At 41.6% G+C, this 26,612-nt stretch overlaps 1 protein-coding gene across 3 annotated transcripts in view; it reads left to right on the forward strand.

Moving 5' to 3' along the window:
- The window catches only part of PLD5 (phospholipase D family member 5), a 422,454-nt gene that overhangs the window by 66,595 nt on the left and 329,247 nt on the right, over window positions 1–26,612 (forward strand). The window contains exon 1 of one of the 3 annotated variants that reach the window (XM_058701960.1): window positions 8,776–9,234. The exons of the other annotated variants lie outside the window; for them this stretch is intronic. Coding sequence (XP_058557943.1) covers window positions 9,232–9,234 — 3 coding nt within the window. The 5' untranslated portion in view covers window positions 8,776–9,231. Of the gene's footprint in view, window positions 1–8,775; window positions 9,235–26,612 lie in introns of those variants that run through there. 3 annotated transcript variants of the gene reach the window in all.

Here is a 26,612-nt window from a genome sequence, read left to right on the forward strand (position 1 = left end):
AAGACACAAGCAGTGATAGACTCCATTGCAGAGAGAAGGGAGAAGAGAGCTGACTTGGTGGGTCAGTAGACCACGGGGACACTCAGGACACTGAGTATTGGGTGATCTCCTCTGATGGCATGAAATTCGAGCTGGGGCTTTTTTTGGGAGAAGGGAGGGGGGAAGAATGGTCTCAAAGTGGCAGGGAGGGGCAGGGGGGAAGTCTACTGTCATCCTCATCCAGTGGTCCAAGGACTAAGAGGAAAACAGCTTTGCCTTGAGAGTACCACGGGGAAAGCAGTAGTCCCAGAGGGCAGCCAAGGTGGTGCCAGGAGGTGAAGGGAAGGTTGAGAAATGGATGATATAATAATAGTATTACATAGATGATATACTAGGTGTTTTGTTAAAATAGATATTATAGGCATGTATCACGTAATGGATCAGATAAGGCACAAATTGTAGAACTGTTTCATGCATATACAGCTTTTTAAAAAAGGCAATGCAGTATCCAAAATCAGATTCTTCTTATGTGATTGCAGCGCCCTTCCTAAATGTATGACCTATGACTTAGAGAATAAACAGCTGCATACTAAAATAATACTCCAGCTGAGCCCCAGCACATAAGAGTTTTTTATCAGCTGTTTGTGGAATAAATGAATGTAATGTCATTACATTGGGTTGATATCAAGGAGAATATAGCAGAGACCTAGAATTTCTAAGGGAATGTTCTGTTCCCTCTGACGGTTCTGATATTCCACTTAAATATTTACTGGGAGTTGAATATCTGCTGTATGATGGTGTTGCATAGGACAGATAAAGTGCCTGCTTTAATGGAGCTTAAGTTTAAAATAAAAAAAATATTTATTTACTTTTGAGAGAGTAAGATAGAGTGCAAGTGTGGGAGGGGCAGAGAGAGAGGGAGACACAGAATCTGAAGCAGGCTCTATGCTGACAGCTCAGAGCCAGATGTGGGACCCAAACCCACAAAGTGTGAGATCATCACTGAGCTGAAGTCAGACGCTTAACCAACTGAGCCACCCAGGCGCACCAGTGGAGCTTAAGTTTAAATGGGTACAAATTCATGGGCGTGAGACTAGATTTTTGAATGAAGAGTCTTGTTCATTATTAGATATTTTCCAATTAGACTTCCAAATATTATTCAGAATCTTATTCAGAAGTGGGCCCATTTTTATTTATGCATAGCTAGACCTTTTTATAGCCCCACTATACTTGTGGGACACAGATGTGTGTGTGTGTGTGTGTGTGTGTGTGTGTGTGTGTGTGTGTGGTGTATGTGTGTGTGCTACGTATGTACGTGTGTGAGTATGTTTCCTTGTGGATGAACGGGACAGTAGATAAGGAAGGAAGGAATCACATCTCTGTTATCCTTCCTCTCTTCTCCCGTCAAGTATGAAAGCCTAAGTTATTGAGTAGAGAATTATTGGAAATTAGGACATTCATTCTTTTGTAATTCACTAATGCTATTTCTATAGATTGTAGAGTACCATTTGGATAAGTGAGTGGAATTTATTTATTTAAATATATACAGAAAAAATAAGCAAGAGCGTTCTAGGCTTCTTTATGGTGTTTTATTATAGATACTTCCTTTTTTACAACACTAGAGACATTATTTTTGTTCCCATTCAAATGCATACATGGCAAGAATTAGACAGAAAATCCCTTGAACACAGTGGCCAGCGTGGGCTTTGGTAGACTGAAATCACGAGATCCCTTTGAAGGGACAACAGATTCTTGGCTCCAGATCTGTGTTCCAATGTGAAAATGTAGGCCCAGAGGGGCCAGATCTTCCTATTTTTCAAGAGAAATAAAAAAAAATTAGATTTTAATGAGTTCCCATTTTTAAAACGTGTTTACTGTATGACAGAAGCTACAGAGAATATTCATTCCACAGGTGGCCAGTTTGAGACCTCTGAATTAGACCATCCACAAACACATGCATCTATGATGGTCAGTGCATAGTCAGTCCAAGTAGGCAGACTTCCTTGCGGATTTGTGCCCTTAGAGTGCAGAAGTCCCAGTATTCCCCATTCTGTATTTACTCTGTTTACATTCTGTGGTGATGGAGATGTTCTGTCGTGTGCTGTCCAATACAGTAGCTACGAGCCACAGAAGACTACTGAACACTGGAAATGTGGCTAAGGTGACTAAAGAACTGAATCTTTATTTTATTTGATTTTAGTTAATTTAAACTTAGTCACATGTGGCTACCAAGCCTTAGCCAGTGGTGTCTTAGCCAGTGGCTACCAAGCCTTACCATGGTGTCTGCAAATTCTCATCCTCTCAGAGGCCCAACCGAGAGTTACTGAATTGAACCAAAGATATGCTTTTGATTCGCAAAATGGAGCAAGGGAAGGCATTACACCCACCCCAATGTTCAAAGTTTTATACCTCTAAATATATGAAGCTTACAAATCAAGCTGACATACTCTTAAGTAAAATATGTTCCATCCTCCTACCTGGACAAGTATTTCTTCATAATGGCCTGGAAGGCCAGGTTCAAATTCAGAATTCCTGGACTCATTGAGTACTGGCTTGGAGCATGTGGTGTGGGGAGAGCTGCCCCCCCCCCCCCCCCCCACACACACACCAGCTCCATCCTGCACCACAATGGCCTGACCAGTGAGCCAGGATAGAGTGGAACTTTACCTAACTGGGACTCAAGGACTGCAACGGACACTTCTGTTCCTATGTCATGTTCTACCTATTCCCCCTTTTGGCTGTAGCTGCATTTGACTTGAAGACACTACACGCAGCTTGGCAGAACTACCATACAGAATGAGTTCCTGTGTTGATTTGGGCCTAGACCTACCCTCTGGGACAAGCACTGTGATCGGATTGATGCCTCTTGGGACCTCACGGAAGTGCCTACCTCACTGCCTCCAAATTGAGGGATAATCACTCTTCTAGATGGGCTTGTGCTGAATTCTTCAGAGGCAAAATTAGAACTGAAGTTGGCTGCTGCTTTTAAAGAGCATTTAAGAACCGAAACAAGCAATGGGCACAGATGTGACTCTGGCCGAAGGTTAATAAGGAGAGTTCACTTCATTAAGTTCCTTATTTACTATCACTAAATCATCTTTGGCAATATGCCTGGGCAGACTTTTCTTACTTGGGGGCGATCATTTATGCCAAAAGAATTGGGCAGGCGAAGATAGCTTACAGATTGCTTTTAATCCGTGGGTAAATCAGTCCAGTGAGTTCCATGTGATTAAAGTCATTAGCTAAAAAATCAGGTATCTTCATGCTTAGGATGTGTTCCTGGATTATCCTCATCAAAATAACGTCTTTCAAACGATTTCTGGTATTAAAGTAGATAACAAAACATAACAGTTGTACTACATGCACACATACTTGCATGTGAAACCCTTGAACTCAGGGTCAGTTGGAGGATGGCTTGGGAAGCTGGTTTTGAACCACTGATTGGTCACATTCTTTTCTAGTTGGAGGCATTCACACAGGTTGTACTTGGTAATGAAAACTGGTCACCAACCGCTCAGGCAAAGCTGGAGAACGCTACCCTTGTTACACTGCAGCTCCCTCCTGTGGTGAAAAGGGAGAATAGGAACATAATCCATGCCCCTGGAAGAAAATAGATGGTCCCAGGCACAGAACCAGAGAGGGTCAACTGAGATGGTCTGCAAAGATGCTGGGCCTCCATTCAGCTGTCTCCATAATTCAGGATTGTTTGCAAAGCAGGATCCATGTCTTCTACTGGATAGTTTAGACCCTGCAGAGGACTCTGTATATGATGGTTGCTACCCTCCTTGAGGGCATGTGCCCTTTATTGCTATCTCCTTAATTTTTCTCCCTACTGTGTCCACTTCTCATGGTTAGAAACCATCCTGCATGATTTCATATCTCATAAATAATACCGTGATAGAAGTTAATGGGAATATTTTTCTGCCAAAATATGTTTTTGTTCTTTGTTTCCTTCTGTGTGACTGTTCTCGTAATATAAATACTTGGCAATCTTGGGTGGTTTTAGGAAGTGATGGCTTCTTTTTCTCATTGCCTTGACCTAAATTTTTGTCTGCCAACATCAATTCCAATCTATTGAAACAGAAACCTTTGTCACATTATTAGAAACTGAAAGGCATCCCTACATGCTTTGTGGTTCTTCGACTGAGGAGGGCTGCTTGAGATTACATTTGAAAACAGCGCCATCTTGCCCACGTGCTTATTTCTAAGGGATCCTGCAATCAGGGGTCTATGGGTGCTCCTGTAGCCCCGCCTTCTGAACTGGCTACAGCTGTGAGGCTGGACGGGGGTGGGGTGGGAGTGGGGGTGAGGCCACATGTATCCCAATGACAGCAAAACACTGGGCAATACAGGAGGGTGGGATTTGGGGTAAAAGTGGCAATGGCAGGGGCGCCTGAGTGGCTCAGTCGGTTAAGTGTCTGACTTCGGCTCAGGTCATGATCTCACGGTTCGTGGGTTCGAGCCCCGTGTCAGGCTCTGTGCTGACAGCTCAGAGCCTGGGGCCTGCTTCAGATTCTGTGTCTTCCCCTCTCTCTCTGCCGCTCCCATGCTCACACTATGTCAATCTCTCTCAAAAAAAAAAACATTAAAAAAATTAAAAAAAAAAAAGTGGCGATGGGAGAACTGTGGAAAGATAAGCAGTCCCCAGCCCTTCTCTTTGTTGTCTTGAGGGGGTGGATAGGCATAATTTTGCTGCTGTGGAACAATTAGGAACCTACTATCCTTCATTTTCTCTGGATTCTTACCTCCAGGGGATTGTGGCAGCAGAGAGTAGGCGTTATGGTGGCCATGGGAGCCTCTAGTCTCTACTGGCTCCTTTTTTTTCTTTTGGAATGCCAAGTAAATGCTATTCATGCAGGACCAACATTTTAAATACTGACCAGTGAATCACGAGCATTCTTTGGAGGGAGGTAGTCATGTTTGGTGGGCTTCTCATACACATTTTATTTTTTAAAGATTTTATTTGTAAATAATCTTTACACCCTATGTGGGTCTCTAACTCACAACCCCAAGATCAAGAGTCACTCGCTCCACCAACTGAACTAGCCAGGCGCCCCTCATATACACTTTAAGTATCTCTTGAAGATACAGTAAAGATTTCACTGAAAAGATAAAATGGATTTTTTATAAGAAAACACTAAAAGAGCTAGTATAGCTATTTGTACACATTTGTAAAAGAACTTCTCTCTTTTTTTTTTGCACCCTTTCAGGTTCAAAGGGGTGGAGGCAGCTTGCCACTGGGCCTTTCACCCCTGGCTCTGAGACTCTACATTGTGTATCTTGAATGTCTCGGTATTCAGGGATATGTGGGAGGATTGGGCCATAGGGGTGCAAGAGGAGAGGACTGGCTTTTTGGATGTCTATATTTTTTAAATGTTTATTTATTTTTGAGAGAGAGAGAGAGACAGAGTGCAAGCAGGAGAGGGGCAGAGAGAGAGGGAGACACAGAATCCGAAGCAGGCTCCAGGCTCCGAGCTGTCAGCACAGAGCTCGACTCGTGGGTCAAATCCACGAACCTCGAGATCATGACCTGAGCCGAAGTCAGACGCTTAACCGACTAAGCTATCCAGGCACCCTTGAATGTCTACATTTTTAATTGAAAGAATTTACTATTTTTTAAAAACAATATTTGGGGGGCAGGGGCAGAGAGATGGAGAGAGAGAATCTCAAGCAGGCTCCGTGCTGTCAGCACAGACCCTGATGTGGGGCCAGATCCCGTGAATTGTGAGATCATGACCTGAGCTGAAATCAAGAGTCAGACACCTAACTGACTGAGCCACCCAGCCACCCTGAAAGAATTTACTATTTTATAGGAAATTCCAATTTCCCCCCACTTCTCACCAGAAGTTTCTAACTTTCCTGCTGGTGGGGTCTGGGGCTGGTATCAGTGAGGGGGATGTGATTCAGTGATTCAGTGAGTTCCGACAACATCAAGCCAAGAAGCCTTAACAATTTTGATTAACACAAGTGTCCAAACAAGTCTTAACATTGACAGACTCCTTATTCAGTCAGCAGACGGTTATTCAGAAAGACTTCCTCATATTCCCTTGTGGTTTCTGCCAGATGGCAATTTATATGAGAAGACGTTCGTTCTTCTCAGGGAAAAAATAATGCCGATACACCGTATGAGCATCTTTAGGGTGGAAACAGCACCGCTTCTAAATCTGCGTAGGTTTGTGTGGGGCTCTGATGCGGATGTAAGGGAGTGTCCCAGTGGGCCCCATGTGTGCAGGGGCCAGGAAGCAGGAACAGGTACTGTGACTTGAGGGGACTGCAGGGGGTTCTTTGGGACAGAAGTAGTGAATATTTGCAGGCATGGGGGGAGAGCAGAGTTTAGGGGGCCCGTTCATGAAGCCCCCGAACTGCCCTGGTGACTCATCTTAGTCTCATCTGCAGTCGGTGGGGATACCGCTCACAAACTGTGTGCAGGACTCACACGCCAGCCATGGAGCGAAGCCGTCAGGGGCGTCTTCCTGATGGAGGGAGGAGTGACCTTGCACTTTGAAGAACAGGGAGAAGGAAAGGAAGATGCTTCGCTGACACCACGGTACGGGTTTCCAGAGGCTAGCAGAAAAGAGGAGACGAGGCTTTTTTAAAAATTATTTTTATTTTGTATTTTATTTTTTTGAGAGAGGGAGAGAGAAAAAGACAGAGTGTGAGCAGGGGAGGAGGGCAGAGGGAGAGAGAGAATCCCAAGCAGGGCTCAGCACGAAGTCTGACGTGGGGCTCGATCCCAGGAACCGTGAGACCATGACCTGAGCCGAAGTCAGGACTGGGACACTCTGCTGACCGAGCCACCCAGGCACCCTGAGACAAGGCTCGTTTCCTGGTCACATGGCAGACAGTGTCACCACCTCATTGCACGTGAGGGCAAGTGTGATGGGGCATGGTGCAGGGAGCAGCTGAAGCAGTGGGGAGTGTCCTAGAGATGGGACCACGAATGGGGCTCAAAATGAGCTGAGACCCCACACTAGGCTGTGTTGGCTCCTCCTAGCTCGAGAGAAAGTGTCTGACATTTCAGGGTTCCAGGGCATTGCTTTAAGGGTGTACATGAATTCAGTAAGTATCCAGAACCTCCTTTGTTGCCAGCACTGGGCTACATCTTGGCCACAGAAATGGGCTCTAGTGTCTCACCTGGGCACCTGATTTGCCTACTATTTCTGCTTTTCTCTTTTAAAAGACTTGCCTTGTGAAAAGGGAGTAGTTTTCTTGGACTCTGTGGATTCACAGCTATTTCTTGATCAGGCCTGATGAACGCTATGAATTCTTTCTAAGAAATCAGAACCCTTGGCCATTGGCATGAATTTTATTCCTTGTGTTGAATTTGCAAGCTGTGCTGGAAGTTATTCTTGCCCTTTCTCGCCTAACCTCTTAGGGGGTGTGGACCTTTCTTTTGGTGTGAGGAAAGCTGTCACGAGAGGAACCCAATCCCAGCCTAGAACACATCAGGCTCCAAGTAAAAGGAATTTTAGCAGTTTGTGGGACTGCTCACATTTTCAACAATTATGGAGAAGTAACTAATTCAGCAACAAATATTATACAATGTGTAGATGCTGCATTAGGAACATAGAAGGGAATAGAACTGACGTGGCAACCATGTTACTGGAATCTATACTAAGCGAGGAAGGAACGGCAGATAAACAGTTTAGCAATTAATAGGTATTTTTGCTTTTGTGTACTATTTATTTAATTTTAAATGTTTATTTATTTATTTATTTATTTTTTTAACGTTTATTTATTTTTGAGACAGAAAGAGACAGCGCATGAACGGGGGAGGGTCAGAGAGAGAGGGAGACACAGAATCTGAAACAGGCTCCAGGCTCTGAGCTGTCAGCACAGAGCCCGACGCGGGGCTCGAACTCACGAACCGCGAGATCATGACCTGAGCTGAAGTTGGACGCTTAACCGACTGAGCTACCCAGGCGCCCCAGATGTTTATCTATTTTTGAGAGAGAGAGTCGGTATGAACGGAGGAAGGGCAGAGAGAGAGGGAGAGACAGAATCCCAAGCAGGCTCCACACTGTCAGTGCAGGGCCCGATGTGCGGGCTCAAACCCACGAACCGCGAGATCATGACCTGAGCCGAAGTTGGACGCTTAACCGACTGAGCCACCCAGGTGCCCCTATATTATTCTTTTGGAGTCCTGGCCTGAGCTTTGATTGCGTGGTTGAATCCTTCTGAGATAGATGAATTTTTAAGCAATAAAATGTTGTCAAAACCTAGGAAAACAAAGAGCCCAGTGATTTGGTATGAGTGAGCAGACCTGGCTTGATTTAAAGCATCTTGGCAGGGGCGCCTGGGTGGCGCAGTCGGTTAAGCGTCCGACTTCAGCCAGGTCACGATCTCGCGGTCCGTGAGTTCGAGCCCCGCGTCGGGCTCAGTGCTGACAGCTCAGAGCCTGGAGCCCGCTTCGGATTCTGTGTCTCCCTCTCTCTCTGCCCCTCCCCCGTCCATGCTCTGTCTCTCTCTGTCCCAAAAATAAATAAAAAACGTTGAAAAAAAAAAATTAAAAAAAAAAAATAAAGCATCTTGGCAGATACAGTCCCTGCAGGTGAAGAACTTCTGGCTTATTCTTCAGGATAACATATATTTTGTAGGCTCTTTTGATGAGCAAAGAACTTTTCTTCCCACATGTTTGGATTTGACAGTGTGACACCGAACACTGTAGTCCAGACTTAGGTCCTGTGTTTGGTCCTTGGCACACCAGTGACGGAGCTGCTGTGACCCTGGTGGCCTCAGGTGCTCACCAGCCTTGCCCTCTCCCTTCCTCTCCATCTGGCCAGGGCTCTCCTCTCTGATCGGAAGAGTGGCGTTTCTGGTGAGGTTGGAGGTGTGTGGACGTGGGCAGAGTGCCTGTGTCCCCTGGGTCAGCTTGAGCTCCTGCTATGATTTCATCCCACAAAGCAACACAACCATCTCAGTTGAAAAGGAAAAGAGAGCGAGATCTAATTGAATGTAGCAGCCTTCGGTATTTGCTTAAAATGCTACATGAGAGACCCGAATTGCTAAGAGCAGGTTCTAGGGGGAAATTCTGAAATTGCAAACTGCAGCCCTTTCTCCTCCCGCTTGGTTTGGCTGATTTCCAAAGCATCCAGGCCAGCAATTGAGGGACTGAAATGTAATCGGTGGCAATACATTTGTACCACATGAATCGTTCTCTGCCTCCAAAGCCTCCCGTGGCTGTGGGAACAGCACAGCAGCAGCAACAGCTCCTGGCTGCTGGACTCTGCAGGGAGGGAAGACTGGATCACAATGGTAAGAAACTCCCAAGATTTCTGCAGACCTAGTTTGTTATCTGGGAAGGAATACCTAGCATCTGCTGGTGACAGTGGCTGTGGGTCGCATGAGACTGAACTTGAGCTCTGGGGCACTGTCAGCCTTTTACTCAGAAGGGCAGGGAAACCCTTGGCACCAAGGTACTGACTTTTGAAAAATGATTCCTTTCATGTCAGGAGCCTCGTAATTAATAAGGACCATTTGGAGGGCTCTGCTGGGGAAGGACAGTCCCACAGTGACCTCAAAGGCGAGCCCTGATTAATGTGGTCTCTGATATGTGCTCTTCCTCTGAATGCAATTGTCATTTCCAGGAGCCTGCCTGAAAGAAAGAATCGCCGGCTTTCTCGATGTTTTCATGCGGGGGTACAAACCCATTCATAATGAAACAGCTATCTTTTCTGACTAGTGAGTTGTCACTAGTTGATGGGAGGCATTTGCAGATTAACCATTACTAGAGCAAACTTCGGAGTGTTTTTTTTTCCCCCTTTCAAAACTATTCTATGTAGACAGTGACAAAAGGAGCCCATGTTCTAAAGGAAAGTGTAAGTGACTTTGGAGGAAGTTCGTTTGATTTCACTCTAGCAAAGCCAACACTGCCAGCGTGAGGCATGCCTTCATGGAAGTGTGAGGTCTTTGGACGAGGTGTGGGCTTCGTGGGAGGACGGTGTGCTGAGGTCGGGGTCGGCTGTGGTCTCTGTAGCTTCTCCGTGCACCTCTTCTCCTGTGCTGTGATGCAGGACCGGTGGGAGGATTTGGTGTTAAGAGTGAAGCCACTAAACGTTTTCTTTAATAGTCAAGGGATGAAGGACAGTGGTCATAATAAGATTATATAACATTTAAGAGAAAATATAACCTATTACTGTATAGAGAGAATGCCTGAAATACATTTATTTGACTGCACAGCTGATGTGTGGGAAATGATTATTCTGTTTATAATCCAGATGAATGAAGAGAGTTCTGATGAAGGGGATGTGGGAATTTTTAGAAGTCTGCCTTTCCAACAACTCTGAAAAGGGGACACTGGGAACCAGATTTATGAAAATATTTCATCTCACTTCCTGCCCTCATCATCCGTCCTAGATCGCTAGGAACAGACCCTAGAAACAGCTGCAAAGTTCAGGGTCAGATTTTCCCCTCCTTTATTGATATGTGTTACCCTTTGTTATTGCATCTGTGCTAGAAACTCTTCTAACCTGTGGAGAAGTCACATTAAAGACTCATCTGTTTCTCCTTGACCAGCCGGGTGCGTAAATGCCAACATATCCAGCATAAGGGTTAAGTGGGGCTCCTTACTGCTGTGGAATGTTTTGCTTGAGTTCTTGAAGCATAATAATTCTTCTCTTCTCTTTATTAGCCCAAGAACATTCCTTTAAGGATTAAAAAGGACTGGGCTGAAATGCAGATAGAGTTCCTGCCAGCACACTTTAAGCGTGGGCATAAACTTAAGCACAGCGACAATCTTGTACAGTATTCAGGGAGACAACAAGGAGCCACCAGGGACTGAGTCACTTAAATGCAATAGCACAACCTAATGAAAGTATGTAGACCTCTTTTTTGATTGCCAAAAAAAAAAAAGTTGGAAAAATTACCCAGTTGTACATTAAAATGAAAGCTTCCGTCTAATCGAGCTTTTCTGAACCGCAAACACTAAAACGGTCATAGTTTTGTAGGGAGGACATTCTAACCAGCTAGTTTTTGCAAAGGGGACTATATTTCCCCTTCTCTTGTAGTGAGAAGTCTGTCCAGAGACCAGTGTGTTGAAAAACCAGTCTTTGATTGTAAGGGGAGTGAATCTGTGGGTTAGATTTTCGTGAAGTCCCTTCCATGATGAAAAGGAAACCAATCATGTTTCTCAACATGCAGATGTGATCAGTTCCCTTACTTATCCAAGAGAAGAGACACTCAATTGTGTTTAAAACCTTCTCCTTGACCTCATTATTAGAATCGGGAGCATGTCAGGGCTTGCTGGCTGTTTTACCAAATAAGTCAGCCTGCTGTGGGCTCTGACTTCAGATTGCTTCATTTTATTTTATTTACAAATTTAAAGGAAATGCAAATCATTAAATCCACCCCACATATTTGCAAGCAAGTTATTTCAAAACAAAGGAAATGTGTGAATGCTTTTAAGTAATATTTTACAAATATTGAGGACATATGTGCTATGTGCCAAGTGTTTTTAATACTTTAATAATCCTTATCCTTGCTTTTATTTACTTTTTTATATCCTTGCTTTTAAAGACAGATTATTATTAATAATACTGTTGTAATGAGGTGTAAGGTTCAGAGAGGTTAAGTACTTTCCTAAGGACACATAGCTAGTAAAAGGTAGTGCAAGGCTAGGACCCTTACTTCTTACCACCCTTACTTCTTAAACCTGTACGACCTTAAACAGGTCGACCCTGTACGACCCTTACTTCTTAAACCACCTCATCCTACAACCTGTGAAGGTATATAGGAAGGTGAGCCAGGCCAACCTTAAGTGACCCAGCCTCTAAAACTTCAAATAATCTTTAACATTTCTCTTTCCTCCTCATAGCCAATCTGCTCCAAGACAGGTCTGTTCTTTCTTGGTGTCACCTGTTTGGGTTTCTTGTCATTTGCATACCAACACCATAATTCTTTTTTTTTTTTTAATGTCTATTTTTGAGAGAGAGTGCACATGTGCTAGTGGGGGATGGGGAAGGGGGAAAGAGAGATGGGGAGAGAAGGTCTGAAACCGGCTCTGTGCTGACAGCAGTGATCCCATTGTGGGGCTTGAACTCATGAACTGTGAGATCGTGATCTGAGCTAAAGGCAGATGCTTAACCAACTGAGGTACCCAGGTGCCCCCCAACACCGTAATTCTTACCTTAAGTTCCACTCTGGCTAACTTCCCTTAAAGAGTTGCCTCAGTCTGGAAGAGAGTCTAATGTTATGGAAAGAGGGTTTAAGTGCACTCAGACCTAGCGTTAAATTTCTGGGTTACCCATGTATTCATGTGGTAATTTTTTAAATTCTTTAACAATTAGTGTTTTTATTTGCAAAATGGGAACAATGACTCTTACCTCTGTTGGGTCATTGTGATAATTACATTAATACGTTTATATAAAGTCAGATGTTTGATTAGGCTGTGAGTCATGGTGGAACAATGAATTGCAAGGAAGGTTTTGAAATTTTGAAGTACAAGATGGTAAGGATTTAAATGAAGATGATGGGGAGAAAATGGAAAAGAATCAAAGTAGGAAGTGATGTGCATGAAAATTTCACCGGCACCGACCACTGATTGGTGTGAACATGAAAAAGAAAAGCCCAGAGGGGCCCCGGTGGCTCAGTTGGTTTGAGTGTCTGACTTGATTTCAGCTCAGGTTATGGTCTCATGGTTATGGGATCAAGCCCCACATCAGGCTCTGTGCTGACAGTGCAGAGCCTGCTTGGGTTCCCCTTTCTCCTTTCTTTCTGCCCCTCCCCTGCTTGGTCTCTCTTTCTTTCAAAATGGTTAAGTAAACATTAAAAAAAAAGAAAAGAAAAGAAAGAAAAGCACAGACCGGGACTTGAAGCTACTAACTGAAGAAGAGTCGCCTGGCTGCCATTCCTACATTACCTGACATGATGCCTCATATAGAGTAGGTTCTGTGTATTGTTGAGTGAATAAAAAAAGACATCCACAGGAGTCTCTCACCCAAAGTCCAGTAGGGTATTTAGAAGTGAGTGACAGTGTAGTGTGTTCTGGGACAAATGTGGAGGCTTATGGTATTAAGTGATCTTTTGTGTTCCTGAAGAGAAAGTGGATTCAGAGGATCAGAAGAGGTTCTATGTACCTCTTTACAAAAAATATGTATGTATGTGTGTGTGTGTGTATATATATATATATATATATATATATATATATATGTATATGTATGTATATATATATATGTATATGTATGTATATATGTGTGTATATATATGTATATATATATGTATATATGTGTGTATATATATGTGTATATATATATATATATATATATATGCAGGTTTTAGAAGTTTGGAGGTGGTATGGATATAGCCAGAAATGACAAAGGACTGCAGTGTGATCTTCCTGATAATTGATTACTTGTAGCCACATTGGTAAGATGAATGGAAAGATGTGGAAGGAAATGAGTGGGTATGAAGCTCCCTCCCCTCAAAACAAAACAAAACAAAAAAGCACACAGAATAAAGGTATGAATAATTTTATTAATTAGAGTAGGTAAGATACTAATTGTCAGGAAGGGGGGTATTTTGATGCTAAGTTTTAGGGAATTGAAAGTGTTGGTTGACTTTGAGTTTCTCCTTGAAGATCATGTCAAGAGCATTAAAAATTGCACATATCAGTAATTTAATGAAGATGAATCATCTCTCTTATGCTTTCTGTGGTCTTCTGTGAAGGAGTTGTACTTGGGCTAAAGAAAGTGCGAAGCTGCAAATAAGATATGAACTCACTTCAGATTTCATCCCATTGGTCAGCCTCACAGTTACAGATGATTCACGATGGGTGTTGGACGCGTCCCACGTGGCGAGAAGACACAAGAGCAAGTGTATATGGGATGGTGGATAAAATACCATTGAAGTTGTTGCTTATCAAGCCTGATTGTAAAATCAATGTGATAGATGAAAGACCTGGGATAAAGAGACTAATTAACTGGATAACCTAGAAATTAAATAGGTTCAAGTGTCTGGGGAGATGCTCAGAGGATTGCAGGAGAAATGGAGTAGTTCAGGTTGTTAGCCTTACCAACAACTTTACATGCTCTCCTGTAAGTGTGGACCCAGGAATAACGTTACAGTCCTCCAATATATATCCATTACTTCCAGGTGAGCTTATGATAGGCAGCTTCACTGTCCCAACTCTCTGATTTTCTTGGTTCTGCCCTTTTTATCGGCATTCCCAGATGCCTGTTAGTGTTTGTCCCTCATCTCTTACTTCCCATCTTACTCTTTGGATGTAGCAACTGAGTGTGTGAATTACCTGCCCAGACATCCTGGACCCCTGAGGACTTTTGGGTCTATGAAGGGCCCAGATTTCCCAAAACCCAACGCCCTAAGTCAGCTCCCCTGGTTGTGTCCCCACCCTGGAGGGCAAGTATATTTGGAGGCATTGGGTATTTGGATTGTGAAATTTGCTGTTTGGATTTATAGCTTGTTTTACGAAAGTACTTGGATTAATTTCCTTATTTGGTTAGTTACCGTGTTTATTTTGGTTTTGGTGGTGAAATCAAAATATAGTAAAGCATGTATAGAAATGTTTTAAGAAATGGATAAAGTCTCTGATAGAAAGGGGGGAAATCACAACAGTATGTCCTTAATAAATCTCACTTTTTAATTAACTTATTCTATATCTATATGATTTTAATGTTTCTAACACACTGTGGCTGATTAATCAATTCATGGAAAGTATGGCTCATCGGCTTAGGTATTTCTCATAGCAAGGGCAGGCTATTTTGTAATATGTTGCGACATCTAAGACTTCCGCATTTGTGAGTACAGAAATTCTTTGTAAAACTATGTTTATAACTTCTGTTTAATCACATTGAAGAAGCTGAATACCATTTACTCAGTCTAGGACTTGGAGTTGCCTAGTAAGTTTCTGTGAAAGTGCATTGACATGTAATGGGTGAATTTTTTAAGATGGACTTAATTGGTTCCAGGATTATGTATGTTTCTTCTCCCGGGCCCTTTCCATCATCTGCTTGGAGTATTGATTTACTTAATCAAGGGGGTTTAAGTACGAATTTTTTCTCAAATATAACTTCCAGAGTGAAAAAGTATATAAATCATAAATGTACAGCTCACATTTTTTGCAAAATGAACATAGTCTTGTAATTAGCACTCATTTGAAGAATAGAACATCAAAGTCACCCTGAAGTCCCCTTCATCCAGCCTTTCATGATCCTGAGTTATAGCCCCCAAATCAAGTTTTACTTGTTTTTAAGCTTTATATGCCCTCCTTCCTTTTTGTTTTTAAAAAGAAGCCAGCAATCCCATTTTTGTAAGCTTACATCAGTAGATCTCTGTGCATGGGTGGAGATATAGCAGATTATGCTCCCCACACTAAACAGTGGGGGATATTTGCAAATTTTCTTCATTCTTTTCTTTATTTGAGTAGTGTTCTTTATTAAAATGCGTGTATGCCATTTACAAAAAATATGTAAGCAATTTTGAAAAAGAACTGTTTCAAACTGTGATGCCTGTTAGTAAGTCTTTGAAATGTTTTATGACGGGCATTGGCCAGGACTTTTTCGTATCACCTGAAGGACCAGTCTGTGTGATGCTTTGGGCCCTTAGTAGGGAAGAATTTTGTGGTCCCAGTCAGAGGTTTTTTTGAATGTCAGCAATAGGTGGCAGGCAAAACCCTTCACTCTTGCTTCACACTCAAGTTTAAGGCTGAGCTCTTAAATGTACTAGAAACAGTTAATAGCAATATAAATTATAAATTGCAAAGATTAAAATGTGCTGCAAGTTAATTATCTGTATGTCTTTGTAAAGAAATAAGTCTAATCAGAAATAATTTGATAGTCTTGCTAGCACTTTCACATTGAGATATAGCTTTAACTTTACTGGTGTTTCAACTGTAGCAGAGTTGCTGTGTACAAATGTAAGTTCCCATGGGCCCCAGAGGAAGGTGGGTTTGATGCCCGATCTGCCTTGCATGGCCAATCATGTCCCCTGGGAAAATGATGTCTGCCTGACCCATTTTTTTCTCAAAGCTTTCTATTACTATTCCTTTCAAATGTGTCAAAGTAATATACTCTTATGCAGTCTAAAGTCAGGAAATACAAATTCTTGTTTTATCGTAAGGGAAGACAGAACAGGGCTGTAAGCCCAAATCTATAAGTAGATCCTGCCATGTGATTGATTCAGGAAACTAAATAAGACAAATACACTTTTGTTTGTTGGGAGTGTTTTGATCACTGGTTCAGTTTCTTTGCTGGTTATCAGTCTGTTCAAGTTTTCTATTTTTTCCTGTTTTAATTTTGGTAGTTTATATGTTTCTAGGAATTTAGCCATTTCTTCCAGGATGTCCAATTTGTTGGTATGTGGTTTTTCATAATATTCTCTTGTAATTGTTTATATTTCTGTGGTGTTGGTTGTTATTTCTCCTCTTTAATTTGTGATTTTATTTATTTGGATCCTTTCTCTTTTCTTTTCGATAAGCCTGGCCTAGAGGTTCAACAATTTTATTAATTTTTTCAAAGAACCAGGTCCTGGTTTCATTGATTTGTTCTATTGGGTTTTTTTGTTTGTTTCTATACTATTTATTTCTGTGCTAACCTCTGTTATTTCCTTCCTTCTGCTGATTTGAGGTTTTGTTTTTTGTTGTTTTTCTAGTTCCTTTACATGTAAGGTTATTTATTTAAGATTTTTCTGGCATCATGAAGTAAGAAAATAAACTTCCCTCTTAGAATCACCTTTGCTGCATCCCAATGGTTTTGGATCATTGTGTTTTCATTTTTGTTTGTTTCTATGTACTTGTTGATTTCCTCTTTGATTTTCTGGTTGACCCGTTAATTTTTAGTAACATGTTGTGTAACCTTCATGTATTTGTACTCTTTCCAGATTTTTTCTCGTGGTTGACTTCAGTTTCATCATATTGTGGTCAGAAAAGGTGCATGTATGACTTCAGTCTTTTTGTATTTGTTGAGGCCTATTTTGTGACCTAATATGTGATCTATTCTGGAAATTGTTTTATGTGTACTTGAAAAGAATGTATATTCTGTTGTTTTAGGATGGAACGTTCTGAATATATCTGTTAAATCCATTTGGTCCAGTGTGTCATTCAAAGCCATTGTTTCTTTGTTCATTTTCTGTTTAGATGATCTGTCCATTGATGAACATAGATGCAAAAATTCTCAATAAAATACTAGCAAGCAAAATCCAAACAATACATTAAAAAAATCATTTACCACAATCAAGTGAGATTTATTACTGGGTTGCAAGCATGGTTCAGTATTTGCAAATCAATCAATGTGATATATCACATTAATGAAAGAAAGGATAAGAACTGTATTGATCATTTTGATGCAGAAAATGCATTTGAAAAAGTACAATATCCATTCATGTTAAAAACAGTCAACAAAGTAGGTTTAAGAGGGAACATACCTCAACACCTTAAGGCCATATATGAGAAAAGCCACAGCTAATATCCTAAATGGAGAAAAACTGAGTTTTTCTCTATGGTCAGAAACAAGATAGGGATGTCCATTTTCACGACTTTTATTTAACATAGTACTGGAAGTCCTAGCCATCAGACAACAAAAAGAAATAAAAAGCATCCAAATCATCAAGGAAGAAGTCAAACTTTCCCTCTTTGCAGATGACATGTTATTCTATATAGAAAACCCTAAAGACTCCACCAAAAACCTGCTAGAACTGATAAACGAATTCAGTAAAGTTACAGCATACAAAAATCAATGTACAGAAATCTGTTGCATTTCTATGCATCAGTAGTGAAGCAGCAGAAAGAGAAATTAAGGAATTGATCCCATTTGCAATTGCACCAAAACAGATCAGATACCTAGGAATAAACCTAACTAAAGAGGTGAAAAGACCCACACTCTGAAAACTATAAATCACTGATGAAAGAAATTGAAGATGACACAAAGAAATGGAAAGACATTCCATGCTTACGGATTTGAAGAAATATTGTTAAAATGTCTATACTACCCAAAGCAATGTACAGATTTAATGCAATCCCTTTCAAAATAGCAATAGCATTTTCATAGAGCTAACAATCCTAATTTTTAAAAAATGTTTATTTTTGAGAGAGAGACAGAGAAGGAGGGAGAGAGCATGAGCAGGAGGAGGGGCAGAGAGATAGAGGGAGACACAGATCTGAAGCAGGCCCCAGTCTCTGAGCTGTCAGCACAGAGCCCGATGCAGGGCTTGGACTTGTGAACTGTGAGATCATGACCTGAGCTGAAGTTGGACGCTTAATCAACTGAGCTACCCAGGCACCCCCAAACAATCCTAAACTGTGTATTTTAAATTAAAATGTGAACCACAGGGGCGCCTGGGTGGCTCAGTCAGTTAAGCGGCCGACTTCGGCTCAGGTCATGATCTCATGGTCCGTGAGTTCAAGCCCTGCGTCGGGCTCTGTGCTGACAGCTCAGAGCCCGGAGCCTGTTTCAGATTCTGTGTCTCCCTCTCTCTGACCCTCCCCCGTTCATGCTCTGTCTCTCTCTGTCTCAAAAATAAATAAACGTTAAAAAAAAAATTAAAAATAAATAAATAAATAAATAAATAAATAAATAAATAAATAAATAAAATAAAAAAATGTGAACCACAAAAGATCCCAAATAGCCAAAGCGACCTTGAGGAAGAAAAGCAAAGCTGGAAGCACCACAATCCCAGACTTCAGGTTATATTACAAACTGTAGTGATCAAAATAGTATGGTACTGGCACAAAAACAGACACATAGATTAATGGAACAGAATAGAAAACCCAGAAATGAACCCACAATTATATGGTCAATGAATTCTCTACAAAGCAGGAAAGAATATCCAATGGGAAGAAGTCTGTTCAACAAGTGATATTGGGAAAACTGGACCACTTTCTTACACCATACACAAAAATAAATTGAAAATGGATTAAATACCTAAATTTGAGACCTTAAACCATAAAAATCCTAGAAGAGAACACAAGCAGTAACTTCTTGGACATCAGCCATAGGAACTTCTTTCTAGAGATGTCTCCCGAGGCAGGGGAAATCAAAGCAAAAATAAACCACTGAGACTACATCAAAATAAAAAGCTTCTGCACAACAAAGGAAACAATTAACAAAACTAAAGGCAATCTACAGAATGGGAGAAGATATTTTTGCAAATGACACATCTGATAAAGGGTTAGTATCCAAAATGTATCAAGAACTTACAGAACTCAATACCCAAAGAAAAATTCAGTTAAAAAATGGGCAGAAGATATGAATATAAATTTTTCCAAGGAAGACATCCAGGTGGCCAACAGATACATGAAAAGATGCTCACCATCACTTATGATCAGGGAAATGAAAACCAAAATTCTAATGTGATAACACCTCACACCTGCCAGAATGGCTAACATCAACAACACAAGAAACAACAGGTGTTGGCCAGGATGTGGAGAAAGGGGAACCCTCTTTCACCGTTGGTGGGAATGCAAACTGGTGCAGCCACTCTGGAAGACAGTATGGAGGTTCCTCAAAAAGTTAAAAATAGAACTACCTACGATCCAGCAACTGCACTGCTAAGTATTTGCCCAAAGAATACAAGAACACTAATTCAAAGACATGACAGAACATGAGTGGGGGAGGGACAGAGAGTGAAGGAGACAGAATCCGAAGCAGGCTCCAGGCTCTGAGCTGTAAGCACAGAGCCCGATGCAGGGCTCAAACTCACGAACCACGAGATTATGACCTGAGCTGAAGGTGGACACTTAACCAACTCAGCCACCCAGGAGCCCCTTAAATTATTTATACTATTATTCAATGAATGTCTACCTCCCCAATAGACTGTAAACTCCCATGAATAGGAACCATGTTTCCCATCGTAATCTTGGTGGCTAGAACAGTGGCTGACATATTAAATATTTACTGAAAGAACAAAAAACAAATATTTCACTCAGGTTCATAAGTAAGTGTGCATCTGTAAATATTCATAAACATGCTATTGAGTTCTGGTTTTTTTTACTTACTTTATGGTGGCCATCATTCTGTGCTGTGTAATTCTGTCATCATTTTAATGGACATGAATGTTATTTCCAGTTTTCCTGCAAAAGTTTTGTTTATAGTATACTGAGTAAGCATTTTTGCACATTCAAGTTTAAGCAATTGCTGATTCAGTTCTTTTGCTATTTCACTATACAACATCAAGGGAATAAATGACCTAATTTTAAAAGTGTTAAGTAGAGTAATGGACAGAGAAGTGGAAGGAAGCAGAGAGAGGGAGGGAGAAAGATGGGGGAGCGTTTCCGAAAGAATTTACAGGCATACTTCATTTTATTGTGCTCTGCAGCTACGGATTTGTTTTTGTTTTTTTACAAATTGAAGCCTTGTGGCAAACCTGTGTCAAGGAAGTCTGTCAACACCATTTTTTTACAACAGCATTTGCTCATTTTGTGTCCTGTGTCACATTTTGGTAATTCTCACAATATTTCAAACTTTCTCATTATCATGGTATTTATTGTGATCTGGAATCGGTGATTACAATCAGCTAAAAGCTCAGATGATGGTTAATAATTTGTAGCAATAATAGTTTAAAATTAAGGCATGTACACTTTTTTTAAGACATAATGCTATTGCACATTTAATAGACTTAATATAGGATAGACTTAATAGACTACAGTAGAGGATAAACAGAACTTTTATATGTCTTTGGAGACCCAGGAAACATTAGACTTTATGGCAAGACTCACTGTACTGAGGTGGTCTGGAACCCCACTGGGCTTTGCCTATTCTGTGCTATGTGGATTGAGAAGAGGCCTGGACGTAGAGGAAAAGAAGCATGTGGATGAGTCCGGCAAGCCAATGTCTCATCTCCCTTGTAGCTAAAATCTGTAACTAAATTCTGAGTTATGAGTGCTGGGCCACCTTGTAGGGCAAGGACTCCTTATCCACCTTTGCTCTTCATAGGGTCCAGCTCGCCCTTATAATTGGTCAAATATATAGGCTTTGCCAATGGCTTATAGTCTGCCCAATCAGGTGTACTATATAATCAGCCTCAGGTAAATAATCCTCAGTCTACTCATTCCGTATGAGGCACTGATCGTACAGGAACAGCACGCAGGTGGGCACAGCCTGCCCCATCTGGGGTGTTATAATCTCATTCCTGCCTACCCTCTTCGAACAACAGAATTGGCTGGGTCAGTTCTTGAGACCAGTGACCTATTTTGAAGCGTCTGGATGCTTGGTACAACCAGGCTTTATTTCCTTCCACCAGGGTGACTCAAAATCATGCTATTACCTAAAAAGGGATGAATTAAAAGTATTTGTTTTTAAAAGGTAAAAATCCTTTTTTAAAAGCCCCCTTCAAATAATTGGGGCTTGCCTAGTTAATATCATATTGGAATGCATCCTGGAACTGCTTTTGCTTGCAGTTCTGAGACCTGCACATCTGAGAATGGTCCCCATTTACCTACGGGACTAAGTATTTAGTGTGTTCAGTCGTTACACACAGTGATATTTAAAAGCTTGAAATAGGGGCGCCTAGGTGGCTCGGTCGGTTAAGCGTCCGACTTCGGCTCAGGTCATGATCTCACCGTTCCTGAGTTCGAGCCCCGCGTCGGGCTCTGTGCTGACCGCTCAGAGCCTGGAGCCTGTTTCAGATTCTGTGTCTCCCTCTCTCTCTGCCCCTCCCCTGTTCATGCTCTGTCTCTCTGTGTCTCAAAAAAATAAATAAACGTTAAAAAAAAATTAAAAAATAAATAAATAAAAGCTTGAAATAAATAACAAAAACTCCCCAAACTGGGGAGCACCGAGGAGGTAGTCAAGACCGACTAGTGAATTGGAGTCTCCCAAACTTGATGAACCTTGATGAATGGAGCACTTTCACTGCTTGTCACTTCTTCTACCCATTTCTCTTTCAATCCTTGTGGATTCTTTTGAGAACACGGCTGAGTCCCTTTCCCTGCCTTCCCAGCTAGGAGGTGTGGCCACGTGAGTACCCAGCCAATAGCACGTGGGCAAAAGCGAAGCCTGCCCGTGAAAACTTCCCACGCTCGCGCCTCCCTGTGTTGTTCCCGTTCTGCTGTCTGCATGTTGATGTCCAGGGTTCTAGGAAGCCACCTGCTGAAGATGAGGGTAGAGACACCATCCACCTGGGGCTCAGGAAGACCTTGTTAAGCAAAGGCCCCTTCCCCTTCCCCACATGCAGCTGACTTGGACTCTGAATGAGCAGGAAATGGCACTTTGCCTGTATTTGAGCCTTTCTACATTTTGGTCTATTTTTAAGAACAATTAGCTGTGAGTTAACCTGATTTTATCAAGTTCCTACCAGGTTTTTTTGCCCTGTACTAGGTATTGGGGATACAATGGTGACCAAAGCAGTTAAGTTCCCTAGTTCCTTTTTAGGTTCTAATAAGGGAGATAAACAATAAACATGTAAAGGCATGAACCAGAACTTTACATATAGAGATAAGAGCTATGAAGGAAATTAACAGGCTGATAAGAGCATCATGTTGGAGCGTGAGGGTGCTGGCTATAAATTAGTCTTTGAATGAAGTGGAGGTCTTTAAATAGGCATTGTTGGTTAAATTCTGAAAGTTGGAAAATAACTATCAATTTAATGAGGATATAGGAAAATCACAGAAAGCGGGACAGCACACAGACTCCCCTTCTAAACTTACTCCCACTGCTTCCATGAGTGGTAAGGAATTTCCAACAAAATTCCAAAAATTTCCCAAGATCATAGGGTTCTGACTAGTTAAAAACCATCATGGCATGAGGCAGGACGTACAAGTTTGGGAGAATGTCCTTGAGTTTTCTTAAAGAGCTCAAAAGTAGAGAGGATTTGTTCTTAGTGACCCCAAATGACTTTGCATTGATTCTGTGTCTCTTGATGCCTTTAAAGATCAAAGGAAAGATATCATTGGCTTATACAAGGGACTTCCATAAAGTGGGTGGATACTATTTTCCAGTTTGAATTAATTCCTGTGATGTGGGAAGTTGGAATGGAGAGAGATAATTCTTAATATCCCTTGCAATATACTGCCATCAAGACTTTGACTTTTTGTTGAAATCATAAACGTGTGCATGTTATAGGTTAGATTCTTAATCATGATTGTTTTTGTTTTTGTTTGTATCCAAGATATGGAAACATAAGCTGACTTCAGTTAAAGAAGAATTTGTGATGAGCGATAAGGGCTTCCTGAAACCCCAGCAGGAAGTACAGCCATGTTTCCCATGATGCTGGACCTGATTTTAGAGAGAAATCTGGTGGCTTCTTTGTTTTTCTCTCCCTTTTTGGCCTCATCTCTGCCTCACAATGTCTGCTCCATTCTCCTGTGTATCTCTGAAGAGCCCTCTCAGAGCTCTTTCGTTGACACATTTGTGCATAAAACTGTTCCTCACTGGATCCTCTCCCAGATAGCAGCGTCGACTCAATGATGAGATGTTTGTGAGCTTCCGATGGCGCACTCCCATACCCCCTCCCAGTGTGGACCCTGATTCAAGCAGCTGGGTCCAGGGTACAGGTTGTCTGGCCCAACTCCCACCGCACACAGACCGTGTGGAGAGTGTCTGAGAGGAGCTGACATCGGTCCAAATAGGAATGATGATGCACCTGCTGAGGCCAGCATTACACACCCTCTTTCCATGCACTTGTCCTGAAGCCACTCTCTTAGCCTGCTGCTGCTAGTGTGCAAGCAGCCATAAATACCACCACACCGTCTCTGCCTGGAGATTGCTCCAGTGGCCCCCCACACACTTAGTGCATCTGGAGGGGAATTTGGGGGCCTTTTTAAAAGTTTCTTGTTAGTGTCAGACTCCATAACCAAGAATACTTCAAAACTTGCAGTCCTCCTCACTATTTTGCAATCCATGGCCTAAATGATAATTTAAGCTCCCCTAAAATGCAAAAAAAAAAAAAAAAAAAGTAAACAAAAAAAATGAGGAGGGGAGAAACCAGTCCAATTTTAAAGAGTCTTTCCTTTTTATTTTATTTTTTTGTTTAAAAATTTTTTAATGTTTATTTTTGAGACAGAGAAAGACAAAGCATGAGTGGGGCAGGGGCAGAGAGAGAGAGAGAGACACAGAATCCAAAGCAGGCTCCAGGCTCTGAGCTGTCAGCGCAGAGCCCGATGCAGGGCTCGAACTCAAGAACTGTGAAATCATGACCTGAGCCAAAGTTGGATGCTTAACCGACTGAGCCACCCAGGCTCCCCAAGAGACTTTCCTTTTTAAAATGAAGAAAGAGGTAATACCCCTCCAGGATAGCACCTTGTATCAAGTAACGAGTCTGGGAGCTTCTGTCTGGGAGCTTCTACGGTAGCCTAGTTGTCAGAGCATGGACTCAGGTTTGATGGGTGACCTTGAACAAGTTGCTTAACATCTCTGTTCCCCAGTTTCATACCCACCTCCAAGGGGAATTGGGAATTATTAAATGAGTGAATATTTGCAAAGAGCTTAGAATGATATCTGGCCTACAGTAAGCACTTGTATAGATGTTTATAAGCTACCTAATTCTTACAGAGCAGAGAGGAGGATTGGTCCTCAGGATGAGTGAATTACAAGGATTACAAGCATCAGTCTCTGAGCTTGGGGTGGCGGGAGGCTCGAAAATCTTCACTGCTCCAGCTTCTGCCCACTGGGAAGATGACAGTAAGACTTTCTTCAGTGCCCTTCTTTGTACCAGCTGTGGGAGGGGCATTGGGTAAGAGTGTTACCAGTGTGGCTGTGCCCTAAGTCATGATTTATTCTTAGCTTGAGGGCTACCCAAGAAGCTGGGACTCTGAACCCTTGTGTATAATAACCTTGGGAGCAGTAATAGTAACCCTCGTGAATAATAACCTTATGAATCTTGTCTATAGTAATGATCCTGTGTGTATAATAATAAAATTTGGCTTTTGTCTCTGGTTCCTTGCACAGAGCTCCTAAAACCTTTGGGGTTTCCTAAGTGCTAGAAGTATTGCTTGTTATTTATAAGGAGCTCCTTTCCACTGTGCCTTTTATGCTAATGAGATGACTCAAGGCAGGGCCCTTGCACAGCTCATTTATTTATTTATTATTGAAGTATAGTTGACAATGTCATATTAGTTTAAGGTGTACAACATAGTGATTTTACAATTCTATACATTACTCATTGCTCACCATGATAAATGTAGTCACCATGCAGTGTTATTGTAATATTTATTGACTATTCCCAATGCTTTATTGTTTCATCTCTTTGACTTATTTATTTTATAACTAGAAGTTTGTACCTCTTAATTCCCTTCGTCTATTTTGCCTACTCTCCCCTCCCCACACCACCCCTCTGGCAATCACCAGCGTTGTCTGTATTTAAGAGTCTGTTTTTTTGTCTCTTTTTTTCCTTTGTTTTGTTTCTTAAATTCCACAGATGAGTAAAATCATGTTGTATTTGTCTTTATCTGATATATGGCATTTAGCATTATACTGTCTAGGTCCATCCATGTTGTTGCAAATGGGAAGATCTCATTCTTTTTTGTGGCTCAGTAGTATTCTGTATGTACCACATCTTCTTTATGTGTTCATGTATCTATGGACACTTGGGCTGCTTCCAGATTTTGGCTATTGTAATTAATCCTGCAATAAACACAGGGGTGCATATATCTTTTTGAACTAGTGTTTTCATTTTCTTTGAGTAGATATCCAGGAATAGAATTTCTGAAGTACATGGTATTTCTTTTTATTAAAAAAATATTTTTAATTAAAAAAATTTTTTTTAGAGAGAGAGAGCAGGAGGGGGGGAAAGGGGCAGAGGGAAAGAAAGAGAATCCCAAGCAGGCCCCATGCTTAGCATGGAACCCACTGCAGGGCTCAATCCTATGATGCTGGGATCATGACCTGAGCTGAAATCAAGAGTCATACACTCAACCAGTTGAACCACCCAGGAGTCCCATATGGTATTTCTATTTTTAATTTTTTAATTAAAAAAAATGTTTATTATTGAGATAGAGTGCATACACATATGAGCAGGGGAGGGGCAGAGAGAGAGGGAGACAGAATCTGAAGCAGGCTTCAGGCTTTGAGCTGTCACACAGAGCCTGACACAGGGCTTGAACCCACGAACCACGAGATCATGACCTGAGCTGAAGTTGGACGCTTAACCGACTGAGCCACCCAGGTGCCCCAACTATTTTGAGTTTTTTGAGGAAGCTCTGTAGTGTTTTCTGCAGTGGCTGTACCAGTTTACATTCCCACCAACAGTGCATGAGGGTTCTCTTTTCTCTGTATCCTCACCAACACTTATCTTTTTGATACTAACTATTCTCACAGGTATGAAGTGAGAGGTATCTCACTTGTGGTTTTGATTTATACAATACAATTTATACAATACAATACAATTTCCTTCGTGATGAGTGACAAGACATCTTTTCATGTGTCTCTCGGCCATCTGTATGTCTTCTTTGGAAAGATGTCTGTTCATGTCTTCTGCCCAGTTTTTAATTGGATCATTCATTTTTTTGGTGTTGAGTTGTGTAAGTTCTTCACATATTTTGGACATTAACCCCATATCAGATATGTCATTTGCATATGTCTTCTCCCACCCAGTAGGTTGCCTTTCCATTTTGTTGTTGGTTTCCTTCACTGTGCAGAAGCTTTTTATTTTGGCATAGTCACAATAGTTTATTTTTGCTTTTGTTTCCCTTGCCTGAGTAGAAATATCTGTAACTATGTTGCTAAGGCTGATGTCCAAGAGATTACTGCCTA

This window comes from Neofelis nebulosa, chromosome 15 (genome assembly GCF_028018385.1).
Source record: "Neofelis nebulosa isolate mNeoNeb1 chromosome 15, mNeoNeb1.pri, whole genome shotgun sequence".
NCBI classification, from domain to species: domain Eukaryota; kingdom Metazoa; phylum Chordata; class Mammalia; order Carnivora; family Felidae; genus Neofelis; species Neofelis nebulosa.